Source organism: Phascolarctos cinereus, unplaced genomic scaffold (assembly GCF_003287225.1).
Source record: "Phascolarctos cinereus isolate Bilbo 61053 unplaced genomic scaffold, phaCin_HiC Scaffold_2;HRSCAF=192, whole genome shotgun sequence".
Classification (NCBI taxonomy): Eukaryota; Metazoa; Chordata; class Mammalia; order Diprotodontia; family Phascolarctidae; genus Phascolarctos; species Phascolarctos cinereus.
The window spans coordinates 75,711,957-75,730,719 of NW_027555625.1; the positions used below are offsets into that span (position 1 = coordinate 75,711,957).

General features: G+C 39.8%; 1 protein-coding gene across 15 annotated transcripts in view; it reads right to left on the reverse strand.

Annotated features, from left to right (window-relative positions):
- The window catches only part of LOC110193229 (zinc finger protein 69 homolog), a 56,807-nt gene that overhangs the window by 36,953 nt on the left and 1,091 nt on the right, over positions 1–18,763 (reverse strand). For 5 of the 15 annotated variants that reach the window (XR_013484542.1, XM_020964889.2, XM_020964890.2 and 2 more), the window contains exons 1-3: positions 12,708–12,838; positions 9,344–9,430; positions 7,259–7,344 (exon numbers count right to left, since the gene is read on the reverse strand). Coding sequence is in view for 14 of the 15 variants with exons in the window: in XM_020964889.2 (XP_020820548.1) it covers positions 7,259–7,344; positions 9,344–9,430; positions 12,708–12,771 (237 nt within the window). In the remaining variant the exon portion in view is untranslated. The other 10 variants (XM_078149463.1, XM_078149458.1, XM_078149457.1 and 7 more) reach the window with 10 other exon arrangements.

Here is an 18,763-nt window from a genome sequence, read left to right on the forward strand (position 1 = left end):
GTTTCGAGGGTTTTGTACAGCTGTTTTCAGAGACACTTCTAGGGACCTGTAAATTTTCAATTCTTCCAAGGTGGTATGATAAGGGGAGAGATGTTTACTCCTTTCCTGGCCTCTGCTCTGGTCTGTGAGTGACCACAAGCACTCTTTTCTGCCTTGGAAGTATGAGGAGGATTTGTTCTTCACCACCACTACAAGCTCCACCACACCAGCACTCCTACTTGCCCCAGGACTGCCACCTAGAACTGTGACCCAGATCCAAGCATGGGCAAAGCAAGAGATTCCTGCCTCAGTGCTGGCAAAGAGATCCCTGCAATCCCCCTCTGATCAGCCACTTGATTCCCCCTCAATCTGTGGGCTAGAAGATTCAGAGATAACTGCTGCCCTGGGGTCATGCTCAGGGACTGGGGCTGGGACCAAGCTTCTCTCATCACCACAGTCACAGACTTTTCCCACTGACCTTCTAAGTTGTCTTTGTCATTTGTGGGTTGAGACAAGTTCCTCCCAACTGCTTTTCCTGCCTCTACTACTCAAAAATATGTACTCTTTTGAAGTTTAAGTCACCTGTTTTCTCCATTTTCCTGACATCACTTTCTCCTGGTTCTCCTCCCACCTATCTGGCTACTCCTTCTTAGTCTCCTTTGCTGGATATTCCTCTAAGTCAGGGGTGAGGAACCTGTAGCCCCAAAAAACCCTTCCCTCTTCCTAACTTCCCTATTACTGCTGGGGAGTATCACCATGCCCCCACTCACCCACGTTCCTAACTAAGGTTTCATCCTCAGTCTCACCTCCCATATCCAATCTTTTGTCTAATCCTGTCAGTTTTACCTTCATAACGACTCTCACATACACCTCCTTCTCTTTGCTGACAGTGCCACCATCCTGGTGCAAACCCTGATCACCTAGCACCTGGACTATTACAGTAGCCTGCTGGTTTGCCTACATGCCACCAAGTCTCTCCTCACTCCAATCCATCCTCAATTCTGCTGTCAAAATGATCTTCCTAAAGTACACATCTGACCACGTTACCTCTACCCCACCTCAATAAATTCCAGTGTCTCCCTATCACCTCCAGAATCAAATATAAAGTCATTTGGCATTCAAATCCCTTATCAACCTGCCTTCCTCTACCCCTCAATCTTTACTGTCTTCTTACACCTTACATCCCCACTACTGGATCTTCAATCCAATGACCCTCTCCTCTTTGCTGTTATTCTGAATGAGACACTTCATCTCTCCATCGTAGCCATTTTCACTGGCTACCCCCCATGCCTGGAATGCTCTCCTTCCTCATTTTTATCTCCTGACTTCCTTCAGGTCCCAGCTAAAATCTCACCTTCTACAAGAAGCCTTTCTCAGTCCTTCTTAATTCTAGTACCTTCCTTCTGTTTATTTCCAATGTATCGTACATGTATGTACATATATGTATGTATGTGTACACATGTATATGTACATATGTATGTGTATAAATACCTATACACACGTGTGTGCATGTGTGTGTGCGTGTGTGTGTGTGTGTGTGTGTGTGTGTGTGTGTGTGTACAGTTTGAACATTATTGTTTGCATGTCACTGTGAGCTCCTTGAGAGCAAGGACTCCTATCTTTTCTTATATGCCCAGCGCTCAGCATAGTGCCACACACAGGAGACATTTAATGTTTATTGACTGACATCTATTTACATCAACCTCTTCACCTCCAAATCAGTCACCTTTTACGGCAAACTCCCACTTTCCTCAATAACTTTAGCAACTAATTGGTTTTCTAATTCATTTCATTCTCTGCCTTAAACAACAGCCTTAAGGGACTTTTCTTATTTTTCACATAAGAAAACTGAGGTCCATGATCAATTACTTAAACAATTATATTTGATGACTTCAGACAACTTAGCCTGAATTTTATGTTATATAAGTATAAATTACATTTCATTTGGTAGTACATTTTAACACAGGCAATGTTATTTTTTATTGAATATTCCCTTTTTATTCATCAAAGAATTAAGAAGCAAAAATTTAACTAAGCTTAACTTTTCAATTAAGTTTTATTTTAGAAACACAAACTTTAAAAATATGACAAAAATACCAATTTTTTGAGACAACAGGGTACCTGCCTATATTCATCTCTACTTCACTACTGCTGCTCACTTTAAACTTCACTATAACTTGAAACTGTCTCATCTCCATAATCTTAAATTCTGAAATACTCTCCTACATTTTAAGCACCTTTATTCCTACTAAATCTGTATTTTTTTCCTTATTTATGCCCTTTAGTCTCTCTGCCCCTATCCTATACTCCTTTCTATTCCCACTCAATAATCACCAAAGGCCTATCATATCTAACTTTTCTAAAATTCCATTTAGGTCCTTAATTTCAATCTTGTTTATTTTTATTATTTGTCTATACTTAAAAGAGAAATCTTATTTCTTTCGGTAACTTATTTAACTTTTACTCTAAATATTTAGATGCTGTGCCATTTGGTGCATATATACTAAGCATTTGATTTAATCCTTTGTTTATAGTACCTTTCAGCATAATGTAATTTCCAACTTTATCCTTAACTAAGACTATTTTTGCTGTTGCCTTATCTGGGATCATAATTGCTACTCTTATCTTTTTAAGCCCTTTGTTTTAATCTTGTGTGAATCTTTCTGTCTCAAATGTGTTTGTTGTAAGCAACATATTTTGGATTCTGCTTTTTGATCCATTCTATCCTCTTCCATTTTATGGGTGAGTTCATTACATTCATAGTGATGACTGTTATCTGTATGCTTTCCTCCATTCATCCTATTCTCTTATACTTTTCCCCACTGTTTCCCAAGTCTACTTTATAAAGAAGGTATTAAAGGAGAAGGAGTGTGCTCAGCATCAGTGCTCTAGGTTTGAAGCAATCTGCTTCCCTGCTCTCTTTATTTTAACCAGAGCCCAATCAGAGGTTCTTACCATTCCTTTCTTTCTTTTTAAACCCTTGTTTGTGATCTACCCTTCATGGTAAGAGTATGCTTATGATTAATCCCTCCCTGATTCTACCCTCCCTCTTATTCCTTCCCTCCTTCCTCCCCATTCCCTCTTGTTTCCTCAATGAGTGAAATATACTCTGTACCTAACTCTGTATGTGTCTGTATTCTGATCTACTCTGACAAATTCAGATGAAAGTGTTTCCCTACCCATTCTTTCTTCTTTTTTTATTTTATAATTGTACATGATTATGTGAAATAATTTCCCACTCCCTGTCCTTGTGTCTTCATTTCTGCCTCCCTTTCCCTCTTTTAAAAGCATCAAAACATACAAAAAACTGTCTTACTTAACTCCCCCTATGACCCCTGAAGACATTGATTCTGAGGGGACTCTCCTACTACTTGAATATAAAAACTTCATCCTTGTTTAGTCCTTTCTGGTTGTTCACTCGTATTTACCATTTTAGGATTCTTTTGACTCCTGTGTTTGTATTTCAAAGCTTCTCTTCAGCTCTGGAGTTTTCATCAAGAATGCTTGGAAGTTCTATTTCATTAAAGGTCCCCTATAGGATTATACTCAGTTTTTCTAGATAAGTTTTTCTTTGTTATAAGCCTATTTCTTTTGCCTTTTGGACTACTGTATTTCAAGTTCTCCACTCCTTTATTGTGATAGTTGCTAAATTTTGTGTAATCTTGACTATGACTCCTCAATACTTGAATTCTCTTCCTGGGTATCTGAAGTTTTTCCTTTGATCTGGAAACTCTGGATTTTGGCTTTGATGTTCTTGGTAGTTTCTATTTTGTTTGGTTTTTTGTTTTCAAAACCTTGCCTTCTGGTTCTGTGAGATCTGGGAAGCTTTCTTTAGTTTTTCTTGAAATACATCTACTTTTTTTTTTTTTGCCATGGCTTTGAGTAGTCTGATTTCACTGATGAAATAATTTTTTAAATTTTTTTTTAACTGTTACTTTATGTCTACCAGGAATTCTAGTTGAAAATTTGTTCTTCTTTGAGGCTTTACCTAGAGATGTTTTGGAGGCATTGTTTTCATTTGGGTTTGTGTTTTTGGTGTGTCTGTCACTCTAACATCCCTTTATATTAAAAATCTTTTTATTATTAAAATTATTACTCTTTCTTCTAGCCTTACTTTCCAAACTGGAACTTTTCTTAGGACCAAGGAATGGGAATGACTGGGTTCTGTTTTAAATTACTTTTGGTGCTGTTGCTGCTTTCCCTGGATATTGAGTGCTGTGTTCTTCAGGAAACTCTGGTGCTGCTCAGGCTGAGGAACTACAAGCTTTCATTAAGCTCAAAAGAGTTTAATCTCGGGTACAACCTGTTCACTGCCCTCCTGGTCTGAGTTCCACAAGCTAATAATTCTAGCTGGTATATGGGCTATACAACTGTAACCTTGTCTCTGACTGGAGCTCCAGTAGACTGCTGCTGATCCCAGATCCTGTCAGCTAGCTGGCAGGTTCTGCACGTTAAGAGTGGCACAACTACAGGCTCCTCATTGGTCTGAGCTCTCTACCCTTCTTATTCAGCTGCAGACCTCAGACAGGGCATGAGATCCTGCTCCAGGGTAAAAGCCACAGAGCTACTAGTTCCTTCTGTTCCTGATTTAGTACTCATTCCTGGGCAATTACCACAATATGTTCTGATCTACTATCCCTCCAGCTCAGGTCTTCTCCCAATTCCACAACAAATCTTCCAAGGAGCTATTCCTGCTCCTTAACCAGCATCAGTCATCCCTGGAAGATCTGGGACTGCTTCTTACTCTAATGCATAGCCACAGACCATAATTTAGACCCTCTCCTGGAAGGCCCCATGAAGTGCCTTCCTGCCTAAAATCCTACCCTGTTGTCTGTAGGCCTGTCTCCTTATGCCAACTTGGGCTGAAAAGAAAAATGACTCTTTAATTTTTCCTTAGATTTCTCTATCAGGATTGAGTCTAGCAATCTTCCTAAATTATCACCAGAATAATTGTGAGAAAGAGCTGGGCTGTACTGCTTCCTCCTATTTTACCATATTGGCTGGTCACCTTTCCTAGTCTCCTAGTCAATTAATCCTCTTTTCTTTTCACATGCTTCCCTACCCTCGCTGAATTCCTTAGTCAATTATTTCAACAATGTACTTGTTAGACAAGACCTAGTAATACATGTGCATTTCAATATAGTGTCCAATAAACCCAAAACACAAACTACTGAAAAAGAGACTTTTTTAATGGAAAAAAAACTATGAGGAAAACTGCAAAGCAGTACAGAAAAATAAGTTTAGGTCAAAGCTTAAGCCATAGACACAATAAATTCAAATGGATAAAATATCTAAATGTAATGCTATTGCAGTGTGTGTGTGTGTGTGTGTGTGTGAGAGAGAGACAGAGAGAGACAGAGAGACAGAGACAGAGAAGAGTATTATATCTTTCAAAATTATGGATAAGGGAAAATTCATAACCATACCCAAGATAGGAATGCTCATAAAAGTAAACTAGATAATTGTGGTTATATAAAATTTTAAAAGCATCTGAAGAATTTTTTTAAAAAATACAGTTATAATTAGAAAAAAAAGGTATGGGTTAGGAAAAACTCTTTTTACTAAGTATGTTTAGTAAAATCTGATATTCAAAAATATGTAGAAGTTGACAGAAATATGTAAGATTAAATGGCATTCCTTAATAGACACTCTGTCAGAACACTATTTTCAAAAGAGAAAATGCAAACTACCAATAGCTACCTGAAAAAAAAAGTCCAAAACCATAGAAATATAAATTAAAACAACTCTAATTAGTCCAAAAGAACAGCTGATGAAATATATCTCCCTCCTTTTGGTATTGAGGCAGAGAGGGCCTATAGGTACAGAATGTTTCATACCTAGTCATTTTATCAGTTGGTTATAATCAAATTTTTTTTCCTTTGTTACAGGAAAAGGCCCAGTAGGTGACTGATTGACATAAAAACAAAAACGTATGCATGCAACGTATTAAAATAAATTTAAAAACCCTGAGGTATCACCTTACACCCATCAAGCTAATAAACATGCAAAAATATGGGAAAACATAACAGCGTAGATTTTTGGAAAAGGTAGCATGCTCTTTCACTGCTGGCAAAGCCATGATTTCAAATATTCTAGAAAATTTGGAATTATGCCAAGAAAAGGTATCAAAAGGTCCACTGGTACAGAAATGTTCATGGTAGCATTATGTATAATGCACCCAATGAATGAGGAATAGCTGAAAAATCCTGGCATATAAATATAATGGAACATTACTTATTCATAAAGAATGAGGAATTTGAAAAATTCAGAAAAACATGGGAATGCTTGTATGAAGTGATATGCAAAAAATAAAAGAAAGCAGAGCCAAAAGAATATAATGTCTACAACAATGTTGATAAAGTTGACATGGAAAAGAAACAAAATTCTGGTTTAATTGTCAATGTTAGAAATATGCAGTCAAAGTTAAAGGACCCATCTTGCTTTGCTTATCAATAAACTTTTTCATGAAGTTCTGTTGAATTAACTTCATAAGGGGAAGGGGGGTTCTTTGAATGTTTGTTAGGAAGTCTGCCATGTCAAAACAAAATATATAAATTTTTAAAAACAAAATAGAAAAATCAATAAATTCCACTTCACAGAATGTACTTTATACACATAATCTTTGCCCTCAAGGAATTTAAGATGCATACACATAGGGGAGACTAAGTACAAAGAAATAACCATTATAATTATTGTTTTTATTAGGCACAAAAAAGTTAAAGTTAACGATATAAAAGTTTGTTTAGGTGTCTGTTGGGAAGTATCTACTGCATGAAAATAAAATATATCAAAAAATTAAAAATTTAAAAAAACAGTATGTTTCTACCTTCTTAGAATCCCTCTAAGGGCAAGGACTGTATCTTCACCCATGCATTTATATTAAGCACCGGTTAAGTGTAAGATACTATACAGGTGCTGATTATACAAAGACAAAAAAAAAAATTTCTGCCCTCAAAGGGCTTACATTCTACTGGGCGTATACAATATGTGTCTTCTACTTTTGTTCTGTTCACAGACCTTTCCATAATAGGGAACCGTACATACAGGCCTGAATAACTGGTTGACTGAACAAGGCAGAGACAAAAAATACTGAAATAAGACACTAAGTAAGTTGGAAATACTAGTTTAGACCCTTCATCAACCATCCTCCTCAGTAAGAACAATTTGAGCTCAGGTCCAACTTTGTTGGATAAAAAATCTTCAGAACAAGAGAAAGAAACCTTTATACTCAGTGAAAGATGATGTGGTTTTTAAAGAGAGAGAAGAAAGCCCAGCTCACCTGGGATCTGGATGCCAGGAGCCCAGAGGTCATTTCCTCCACCTCTGTGCTCTGTTTGGGGAGAAGGTCATACTTCTCAGGCAGAGCTGGGAAAGAAAAAAGAGCCATAAGAGAGATAATCCTACAACTCTCAAACCTACAAGGCTAGAAATTGAAACACTGCATTTGACTTTGACCACTTCCTCAAGCATACACAGGTCAAAGGGGTTCCAGTAGGATCCCTATCCGCTTCCTAGCTTGCATCCTTAAAATCAGAACTCTGAGGATGGAACTCTGCATTCTTAGAATCAGACCACATGACATGAATTCAAAGCTGTTTTCATCTGCACTGATAATCAATGTGATATACCCTCTCTGCTTCAGTTACCTCCTCACTTAATAAAGAAAAATATTGCCATTTCCCTACTTCAGTTTTCCAGATTCTTCAGAGAAAGCATACTTTGATTTTATTGTCAGTGAAGCAATGTGGCCCAAAAGAAAGAGCACAGAACTAGTTCGAGTATAAACCTTTTTCTGTCACTAACTAGCTGTGGGATTCAAAGCAATTCTCTTTATCTCTCCAATCATGATTTGCACGTTTGTAAAATAATTGTAAATGTCCATCCTACCAGTCTCTCCTGTTCTTGTGGAGATAAAATAAGATAATAAAACAGAAATCTTTTTGTCAAGTAAAAAGTTTAATTCATAAACAAACTACAAATACAACCACTACCACAGAAACCACATAAGAGATTTATAAAGGGCGGGTGATTGGGCTATTGCCCTCCCATAGGAATAACCAATGGAAGGAGAATGGGTTCCTGGATTTGGGATACATGAGTTCAAATCTCACCTTCACTGTTTTTTTTACCTGTTAACTCACTTTTATCTAGACCTATGATCCTAATGCCAAGGGCATTGTTTTTTTCTCACAGGAGAGTTAGAAGGGGAGACCAGGGCTAAATATTTCATTGGGCCATACTAAGACTATGAATATACTCACTCTGTGAGCCCATCATACCCTAAAGCCAAGGAGACCTTCCTCTCCCCAACTCTGTTCAATTACTGATAAAGCTAGGGGGCAGCTAGGTGGCACAGTGGATAGAGTACCAGCCCTGGATTCAGGAGGACCTGAGTTCAAATCCGGCCTCAGACACATAACACTTAGCTGTATGACCCTGGGCAAGTTACTTAACCCCATTGCCTAGCCAAAAAAAAAAGAAAAATTACTGATAAAACTAGCCTATTTGGTAGAAAAAAATTTCACTATACTGTTCAAAAAGTACTGAAAAGGCTATGCAATCATATTGTAAGTCTGGATACAATATGCCACAACTCTGATTTTCTAATGTGTCCCTACTGAAAAATTTTCCCCCGCAACCACTGCAACCATCACCCAATTAACAATACATTATCTTATCAAACTTAGGACCCAAGTTCCTAAGCCAGTCCTTCCCTAGGAATATTAGGATACATGAAGGAGGGATTGTGAGGGTAGACCATCAAAGACCTGAAAATGGAAGCTTTGGGGCAGGTTTCCCAGGTAGCGTGTAGGAGACAGAAAAGAGCTAGGGCCAGGCATACTCACAGGCTGGGGCAGTCATTCTCCTCTGTATCAGAAAACTTCACTCAGGAAACTCATCATTTTTATACTTTTGTGCACAATGTAGGTTTTTTTTCTCTCTTTTGTTTTCTTTTAATGAAAGTCCCTTTCAGGAAAAAAAAACTACAACCTATCTTGGCTGAATAAAGAGGAGAGTGGTTTTTGTTGTTGTTGTTGTTGTTGTTTGGGGGGGGGGGTTTCCTCTCACATTTTGAGCAGGATAGATTGAGGAATCAATGTACCCTAGATACATTTCATGCTAGTGGCCAAAGGACTAGATCAGTCCAAGACTGAAAAGAAGTTGATGTGGGGAAAAGAGAGAAGGAGGAGCCAAAGGAAAAATGGAAAGTGGGAACAAAGAGCCAAGCAAAAGACAGAAATTAGGGTCAGCTATGGATTTTGATCCTTCCTGACCTACTCACCCACATACCCTCCCCTAAGTGCTATTTGCCTTTGTCTCTCACTGCAGAGATTTCTACCTTCTCACATTTTGTAATCCTCACCTTTCTTCTCAAACATGTTCACCAGATCTTCCATGGTCACTCCTTTGTCGTTCACTGGATGCTCCGTTTTCCTCCAACTACTGTCTCCTAAGAGCAAGATGGTCAGGAATTATTCTAGCAGTCACCAACTCCACACAAAGGTTCTACAGAAAGCCCCAATGTGTGTCCTCCTAAGAGAGGTCTCGTTCTTCAGGAGTGGCCTCTTCTATCTTCACCTTCTTTTGGAGAAGGACTCTGTAGAAGGAAAAGTAAATTCCCTTCAGATGGGACCATCTTCACTCTGGAGTTCATATCTCATTCCCCTACAGTGAATGTATTCCCCTTGGTGTCCCAGGCTAGGTCCCTTAAAACTCTCCCAGGACTGTTGTAAGTAAACAAAGGCTTAAGTCACAAGTGGAGACTAACAGCCTCAGTCTCAATGACTTCAGGGCTTTCCAGAGGCAACTAGAGACACATAACAAATAAACCCAACAGTAAGTTTCATTCATTCCACAATTAACTCACTGCAGTGTTCTAGGTCTTATGGGAGATCAAAGCTTTCATGAAGAACACAAACTTTTTGCCCTCAAGGAGTTTACAATCTGGTAAGTAAAGCTGCAGGTGGCACCACGGTCAAAAAGGTATGTACACAAACTGCTGAACACAAAGAGAAGCATGCACACACACATATGAGGCTTCTCTTCTTTCTCCTCCATAGACAGAAACAGAGATGCACAGAACTGGGGCTCCTCCTAATGCAGACAGACACACAGACAATTATTCTCTTGTTACACACACAGACACAGAACACCAAACACTCTGTACCTCTCACACTTGAAGCATGGACACATGGGCACAACGATACAGGGCTCCTCTCTTCTACTACATACACAGGGCTTCCCTGCCCTCCTTCTTTCTTATGGACACAGACCTAGGGTTCATCTCTCTCTCTCTCTCTCTCTCTCTCTCTCTCTCTCTCTCTCTCTCTCTCTCTCTCTCTCTCTCTCTCTCTCTCTCTCTCTCTTTCTCTCTCTCTCTCTCACTCTCTCTCTCTCTCTCTCTCTCTCTCTCTCTCTCTCTCTCTCTCTCTCTCTCACACACACACACACACACACACACACACACACACACACACTCACATAGCTTCTCTCCACAAAAACAGCCACAGCCACAGGACTCCTTCTTTTCATATTTCCATGCACAAAGAAGCAGGGGTCCACTTTTTTTTAAGGAGAGACAGACACAGGAATACAGAGCTCCAGTCTTCTGCTCCTCTTTCTCCCCCACCCTACACACACATACACACAGCTCCTCTCCTGCCAGACACACATATAGAGAGTGCTTTTTCCCCTCCTCTCTTACACACTGGGCTTCTCTTTTCACACATAAAGACACATGGACATATAGGTTCTCTCTTCACACATACACACACACACACACACACACACACACACACACACACACACACACACAGCACAGAAACCGAGATACCCAGGGCTTCTCTCCCACACACAAAGACAGTGCTCTCCTTCCCTCCTACTCCACCTTCCTCCCCCATACAGTGTTCTGCTTCCCACTTTAGTTCCACACACAGGGCTCCTCTCACACATGAACACACACAGGCTCCTCTCTCTTTTTAAATATGTGTGTGTGTGTGTGTGTGTGTGTGTGTGTGTGTGTACACAGAGTTCCTCTTTTTACACAAAGAGTTCCTTTCTTCTCACACACAGATTTATGTATCTACACATATACAGTATACCTCTCTCTCTCTCTCTCACACACACACACACACACACACACACTCACACACACACACACACACCCCCTACCTTTCCCCTTCTTTGTCACACACACAAACACAGGGTTCCTCTCACACAAACACAGGGGTAAATGGCTTCTCTCCTCTCCTTTCACACACACAGGCACAAGTCCCCTCTTTTTACACATAGACTCCAGGCTCCTTTCCTTTTCTCACACACAAACACAGGGACAATGGCTCTTGTTCTTTCTCAGACAAGAAGACAGACAGACAGAGACACACACACACACACACACACACACACACACACACACACGGTATTCCTCTACCCTCCTGTCACACTCATACACAGGGCTCCTCCCCTCTCACACACTTGCATACCTACTTACACACAGAGCTCCTCTCTCCTCACACATACACAGGTTTGCATGTCTTATCTCTTCTCTTTCTTATATCCCATTTTCTATATGCCTTTCCCATGATTCCTTGATGACAGTTCCTTCCCTCTACTGATTATCTATAATTGCTCCTGAATACAATTTGTTTGTACATAATTGTTTGCATGTTGTCTCTGTTAGTTTGTCAGCTCCTTGATAGCAAGGACTGGGTTTTGTCTTTCTTTGTCTCCCAGCCCTTAGAACAATGCCTGGCACACAGTAGGTACTTAACAAATACTAGATGACTCACACACACACACACACACACACACACACAGAGCAACTCTCCTCTGATCCAAACACAGGGTCACTCATGTGCAGACTATGCACATGCATGCACACAAAAACACACGTTCACAAGGCTCCCCCTACCCTTCTCTCACACAGAGACACAGGGCTCCTCCTCTTTTCACACCCAAAGACAGGGATATGGACACATACACATACATATACACAGGGGTCTTCTCTGAAACAGTCCTAACTCCTCCCTATCCCTACAGTCTCACTCTTTTTAAAACACAGGAGCTAGTCTCTCCTCTCACACACACAGACACATCCTTCCCCTTACCCTCAACACACACACAAACACAAACACACACACACACACAGAGTCTCTAGTCCTCTTTACTCACAGAAAATCACAAGGTTCCTCCCCTTTCACAGGCAGACACCTTAGGGGTTGTCTCTTTACCCAGAGACCACTGACACAGAATTAATCTCTTACATACATACATACATACATACATACATACATACACACACACACACACACACACCCCTCTTCTCCTCCCCACATACATAGGGCTTCTCCACCCTCCCTGTCAGTCACACAGCTCCCTCTGAGATTACCTCCAAAGTACCCCATATATCTTGCATGTACAGAGTTGTTTACATGTTTTCTCTATTAGACTGTGAGCTCTTTGAGAGCAGGAATTATTTTTCTGCCTTTCTTTGTATGCCCATCACTTAGCACAATTCCTGGTATACAGTGTTTAATAAATGCTCCCTGTCTCCATCTCACATGCTCACAAATATCTCCTCCTCTTTTCATACATATAGGCAGGGAGACTAGGCTCCTCTTTTTTCTCACATAGACACACACACACACACACACACACACACAGAGTTCCTTTCCCCGCCTCTGTCACACAGGAAACACAGTTCTGTGCTTCTTCAGTTTTTCTCTTACCACAAACACCTGTACGAATGTGGTCCTCTGCCCTCTCTTCACACAGAGACACATGGACAGACATACAGACCCCTGGATGCAGGGTCCTTTCCTCTTTCAACACACAGACCCAAGGACAATGACAAGATCACACCTACCTGCAGCCCCTCTGATTTCTATCCCTCCCCCAGCCCCTCTAACCCTTGGCCAGGCTCTTCTACCTCTCCCTCCCTCTGTGTCTGCATCCTTCTGAGGAGGAGGAGCCTGGGCTGACTCACCAACCAGGAGCCTCCAGAGAACAAAGGCACCAGCAACTGCCACGTAGCCAAACTAAGGCTCTTGACACCTGCAGAGCTGATGAACTACCCTTCCCAGAAGCCTTCTGGTCAAAGCACTTCATGTCCAGATTCCATTTCCCAGATGGCACAGAGCAAAAAACCCCTGGGGCCCTTAATCCTGGAGGGTTTTTTTAAAAAATGGTTAGGCAACAAGTACTCTCAGCATTCTGGGAAATGTAGTTTGGACCTCACTTCTGCCCATGTGTACTGCCCATTCTTGCCATTTAAGGAAGCTTGCCAATACTATGGGGCTGACCTTAAGTATATCTAAGTTGGATTCCAGAATTATAACATCTTAGACTCTTTCTCACTCTTTTGGTGGTTCTTCATCCATGCCATGCCTACTACTCATGGATATCCCAAAAGGCTCTGCCTTGGGCTGCCTTCTCTTTTCCTTCCATATTATCCCACTAGATTTATCCAACTTTAATTTCTCTTCTGAGCACTACTTTTGTGTCCTCAACTGACTTTTGGAACATGTCCAAAACGACTCATTATCTCTCCCAACTTCTACCCCCTCCAACTTCCCTATTTATTGCTGAAGGTACAAGTCTCCCAGTCAATCAGACTTGCAACCTCAGGGTCATCTCTATTTCTCACTTGAATTCATCTCAGATATCCCAACTGCTGTTAAGTCTCATTTCTACCTTTAAATCACATACATCCCCTTCTCACCACTTCCACTGCCACCATCCCACCTAGTGTGGGCCCTCATCATCTGAACTATTGTAACGGCCTTCTGGCTGGTCTATGTATCTCATCTCTCCTCACTCCAATACATCCTCTACTTGGCTGCCAAAGTTATTGAAGCTCAAGCCTGACCCTTTTCAACCCACACCCTCCTTCAAAAAACTCCATTTTTTCCATCACCTCTAAGATCAAAAATAAAATGCTTGATTTGGCATTTAAAGCCCTTCACGATCTGTTCCCTTCTTACTTTTCATCTTCTTATATTTGGCTCCTCTCCAGATACAGGGCTTGGTACTTAACAGATGCTTAAATAACTGACAGACTGGCAAAGCTGTTAGTATGGTACAATGGACAGAGAATGTACCTGCAGTCAGAGTTGCTGCTTTTGCCATGGACTGCCTGTATAACCTTTAGCAAATCACTTAATCTCTCTAGACCTCCATTAATTCATCAGAAATGAGAAGCTTAAACTGGACAACCTCAAAGGTCCCTTTCAGCTTTAAATTCATAATTCTATGATATACTCCAACCCATTCATTTTACAAAGGAGTGTGGATCGTTGCTCTTGAAATATTTACTTATGTGAATGTGTTAACGAGCCTTCCTGCTGGCTCACCATTTAAAGAATCAGGAAATCTCAAAACCGCATCGACCTTCAAAGGCCATTCAGTCCAACTCATACCTGACCAGCAAGCCCATCAGCAACATCCTAGAACAGTGACTTTCTAACCTACTTGAACTACAGTGAAAAGGAAGGGAAGAATTTGGAGACTAGCAGGTCACTGGTGATCTTAGAATGAGTAGCTTCAGTAGAGTAGGGCTTCCAATCAAGCCTGATTGCAGAAAAGTAAGAGGAATAAGGAAATGGAGGCAGTACAGCAGAGAAGAGTCGGTAGTTAGAAGAATGAGATGAGATAAGGGATATTTTTAAAGGATATTCTCAATCAATCAACAAACATTTGTTAAGCACTTCTCTGTGTAAAGCACCAGTGCTACAGCCCAATGTTAATGTGCAGCATCACCACCATGAACACCTCCATGTAAGGATTCTTGTTTTCAGTATGGAGTATGGTTTAAATCTGGGGTGGGGAATCTGCGGCCTCCTCAAAAGATCTGTCCTGTGAAGTTTGGATTCAGTCCAAGGGCCATACTCGAGGACCTAGAGTACTTACAGCCTTACACCAAATATTGCAGGCAAGAGAATTCTTCCTCAAGGGAATATCTAATGATCTCTAACCATTCAAATGCAAGAATTTTTTTTTTCATTTTTCATTTGCTTTTTAGTAAGAGTTTAGAGGGCTGGTAAAACAGACCCCAATAACTTCTAATACAAGTCTAACATTTCAGACTTAGTTTAATACTTAGTAACATGGCTCATGACCAGGGCCAAGGCACAAAGAAAGCAGATGTGAGTGGCTATCACTTTTGAAGAAAGCCTGGATGCTGGAGTGTGTTGGTTAGTGTGTAGTAACTGACAAGAAACAAACTGTTCATGCCCATACTGTGTAGGGTATATAATATGGTATATTTTACATTGCTGGAAGGCAACCTGGGCATAAGTAGGAGTAAACACTCATTTACATATAGTAATCAAACTTTAGCAACAGGCAAAAGGCCACTGTGGTTACTCAGCTAATTGATGGTCCATCTGAGAGTAGATGTCCTAAGGACAGTTTGTCCATAACATTATCATTGTCCAGAATCCCTACCCACGATACAAAATCTGATGGAGTAGTTGGCATGGCAGTGATAACTACCAAAATGGAACTCCAGAGGCCACATGACCTGGATATGTAGGGAAAACAAATACAAGATGGCCTTCCAGACTCAGAATGGCCTCTATGGTCACTTAGTTAAACTGTCTGCTTTCTGCAATGTCTCTAGTCTTTCAATGATCATAAATGCAATGCATCACAAATGCAAAAGTATTCGATCAGATGATAGTAGTCACAGATTTAAAGAATCTCTTTTTGGACAAGACCTCTGATACCATTCACTCCAATCCATATTTCAAGAGAAAGACCCTCTACAACTACCCCAACAAAGTCATCCAGTCTTTTTTTGAAGTTTCTAGTGAAGGAGAATTCAGTGCTTCATAAAGCAACCCATTCCATTTTTCTAGAGCTCTAATTGGAAGTTTTTCTACTTCAGCTTAAATTTACCTCTGCAACTTCTACCTTCTGCTCTTAGTATAAACAACTGAAGTAAAAATGCATTTCTATGGTAGGTGTTGGAGATATCAAAACAAAAGAACAGTACTTCAGCTTAACAGGATGACATTCTAGTAGAAGAAGGGGGGTACAAAAGTGACAAAGTATGCAGTCTGAGGAGGGAGAAGGCATTAACAACTAGATCAAGAAAGGCTTCTTTCATCAGGTGGTGGCACCTTAGATGAATCTTGAAGAAACCTAAGGATTCGAAGAGGTCAACATAACGACTCCTACATTCTAGGAAGAGAGGACAGACTATAAAAGGGCAAAGAGGCAAGACATGGAATGTTAAACTTGAGAAAGAAACAGCAAACTGTCCACAGCAAGGGCAGCTAGGCAGTGCAGTGGATAGTGTGCTTCAATCTGCATTCAGACAATGGCAGTAAAAATTGTTTCCCAGCTTTCTGCTTTCCTTCTAATCTCAATTACGCTGGCTTTGTTTGTGCAAAACCTTAATTTAATGTAATCAAAATTATCCATTTTACATTTCATAGTTCTCTATCACTTGTTTGGTAATAAATTGTTCCATTCTCCATAGGTCTGACAGATAAACTATTTCTTGTTTTCTAATTTACTTATGGTATCACCCTTTATGTCTAAATCATGTACCCATTTTGACCTTATCTTGGTATATGGTGTAAGATGTTGGTCTATGCCATCCTATTTTCCAGTTTTCCCAGCAGTTTTTGGCAAATTGTGAGTTTTTATCTCAGAAGCTAGAGTCTTTGGGTTTATCAAACGGTAGATTATTATAGTCATTGACTATTGTGCCTTGTGTACCTAACCTATTCCACTGATCCACCACCTTATTTCTTAGTGAGTACCAAGTACTTTTGATGATTACTGCTTTATAATACAATTTAAGATCTGGAATGGCTATGCCACCTTGCCTTGCATTTCTTTTCATTGATTCCCTTAATATTCAGGACCTTTTGTTCTTCCAGATGAATTTTGTTATCATTTTTTCTAGCTCTATAATAAAATTTTTTTTGTTTGGTATGGCACTGAATAAGTAAATTAATTTAGGTAGAATTGTCATTCTTATTATATTAGCTCAGCCTACCTATGAGCAACTGATATTCTTCTAATTATTTAGATCTGACTTTATTTGTGTGAAAAATGTTTTGTAATTTTGTTCATGTAGTTCCTGGGTTTGTCTTGCAGGTAGACTCCCATATATTTTATATTGTCTACAATTACTTTAAATGGAATTTTTCTATCTCTTGCTGTTGGTCTTTTTTAGTAATATACAAAAATGCCAATGATTTACATGGGTTTATTTTATTGCAACTTTGCTAAAGTTGTTAATTATTTCAAGAAATTTTCAGTTGATTCTCTAAATATACCATCATATCATCTACAAAGAGTGATAGCTTTGTTTCTTCATTGCCTATTCTAATTCCTTCAATTTCTATTTCATCTCTTATTGCTAAAGCTCATATTTCTAGTACAACATTGATTAACGGTGATGATAATGAACATCCTTATTTCCTCTGATCTTACTGGAAATGCTTCTAGCTTATCCTCATTACATACAACGCTTGAGCACACAATGTTGCTGTTACCGCATACAATTTATTTAGATAGATGCTGGATTTAGATAGATACTACTTATCATTTAAAGGAAAATTCCACTTATTCCTATGCTCTCTATTGTTTTTAATAGGAATAGATGTTGTATTGTGTCAAAAGCTTTTTCTGAATCTTTTGAGATAATCATATGATTTCTGTTAATTTCCTATTCTTCTTAATAGTAGTGCCTTCTCTTTGTGATTCCCCCCCGCCCCGGGCCATTTATCCTGTATATAGCTTGTCTGTACATAAATTATTTGCATTTTGTCTTCCCCATTAGATTGTGAGCTCCCTGAGGACAGGGACTGTCCTTTGCCTTTCTTTATATACTCAACTCTTAGCAAAGGACCTGGCACATAGAAGACATTTTAATAAATGCTTATTGACTGACACTTCTGGCCCTTACTGGGCCACAAAAATCTCTGGCTCTTTTCCCATAAAAAGTGCTTCCTAGCCACAACTTCCCTCATCATGTACTTATAATTTATCTTGATCATACCCTCATCTATTTCCAGGACCCTGTCCAGCACGCATAGTTTGTCTAACCCATCTTCCAATATCTCCATCAGCACCAGCTACTTGAAAAACTGCACAAATTACAATTTGAAGAAAAGCTGGAAGTCCCTGAGGCATTCAAAAGGACAGTGGGGAATCCTAATGGATGCCTTATTGTAGCAGTGATCCCCATCTCTGCCAGCTATCTACAGATGTTCCTTGACTTTGTATGGTGACTTGACAATTTATCCCTATCTTCTCTGCCTTGACAGCATCACCCCCAATCTTTCTTTTGACAGAGAGACAGAGAACAACGCATCATCCAGTGTTGCCAAGGGGCCCTCTTTTCATGGGCCATACTACTATTGCTCACATTCTGTCTCTACACATACTTCTTCCAGAAACTGATGGGGACAGGAAGAAAAAAAACCTATTGTACCTAACAGCTGGAGATGCTTATAGGGCTACACGTGTCATTTTTGAAGGAGCATGGTATCTCACCATTACCTACAGCAAAGATGTCAAACTCAAAACTCCCAAGAAAACTAGATTAAAATGTAATTGGGAAATGTTTAACAATTTAAAAAAATACAACAAATATTTATATGTGGTTTTCTAAATCTATGCGGCCAGCAGGGGCCCTTTCTATTGAATTTGACACCACTGACCTACACAGACCATGAGAACATATAGAATATTTTCAGAATACATGGCTTAATGCATAATGCTTAAGCTATAATATTATTGCAGGTTCCACTTCAATATCACCTAT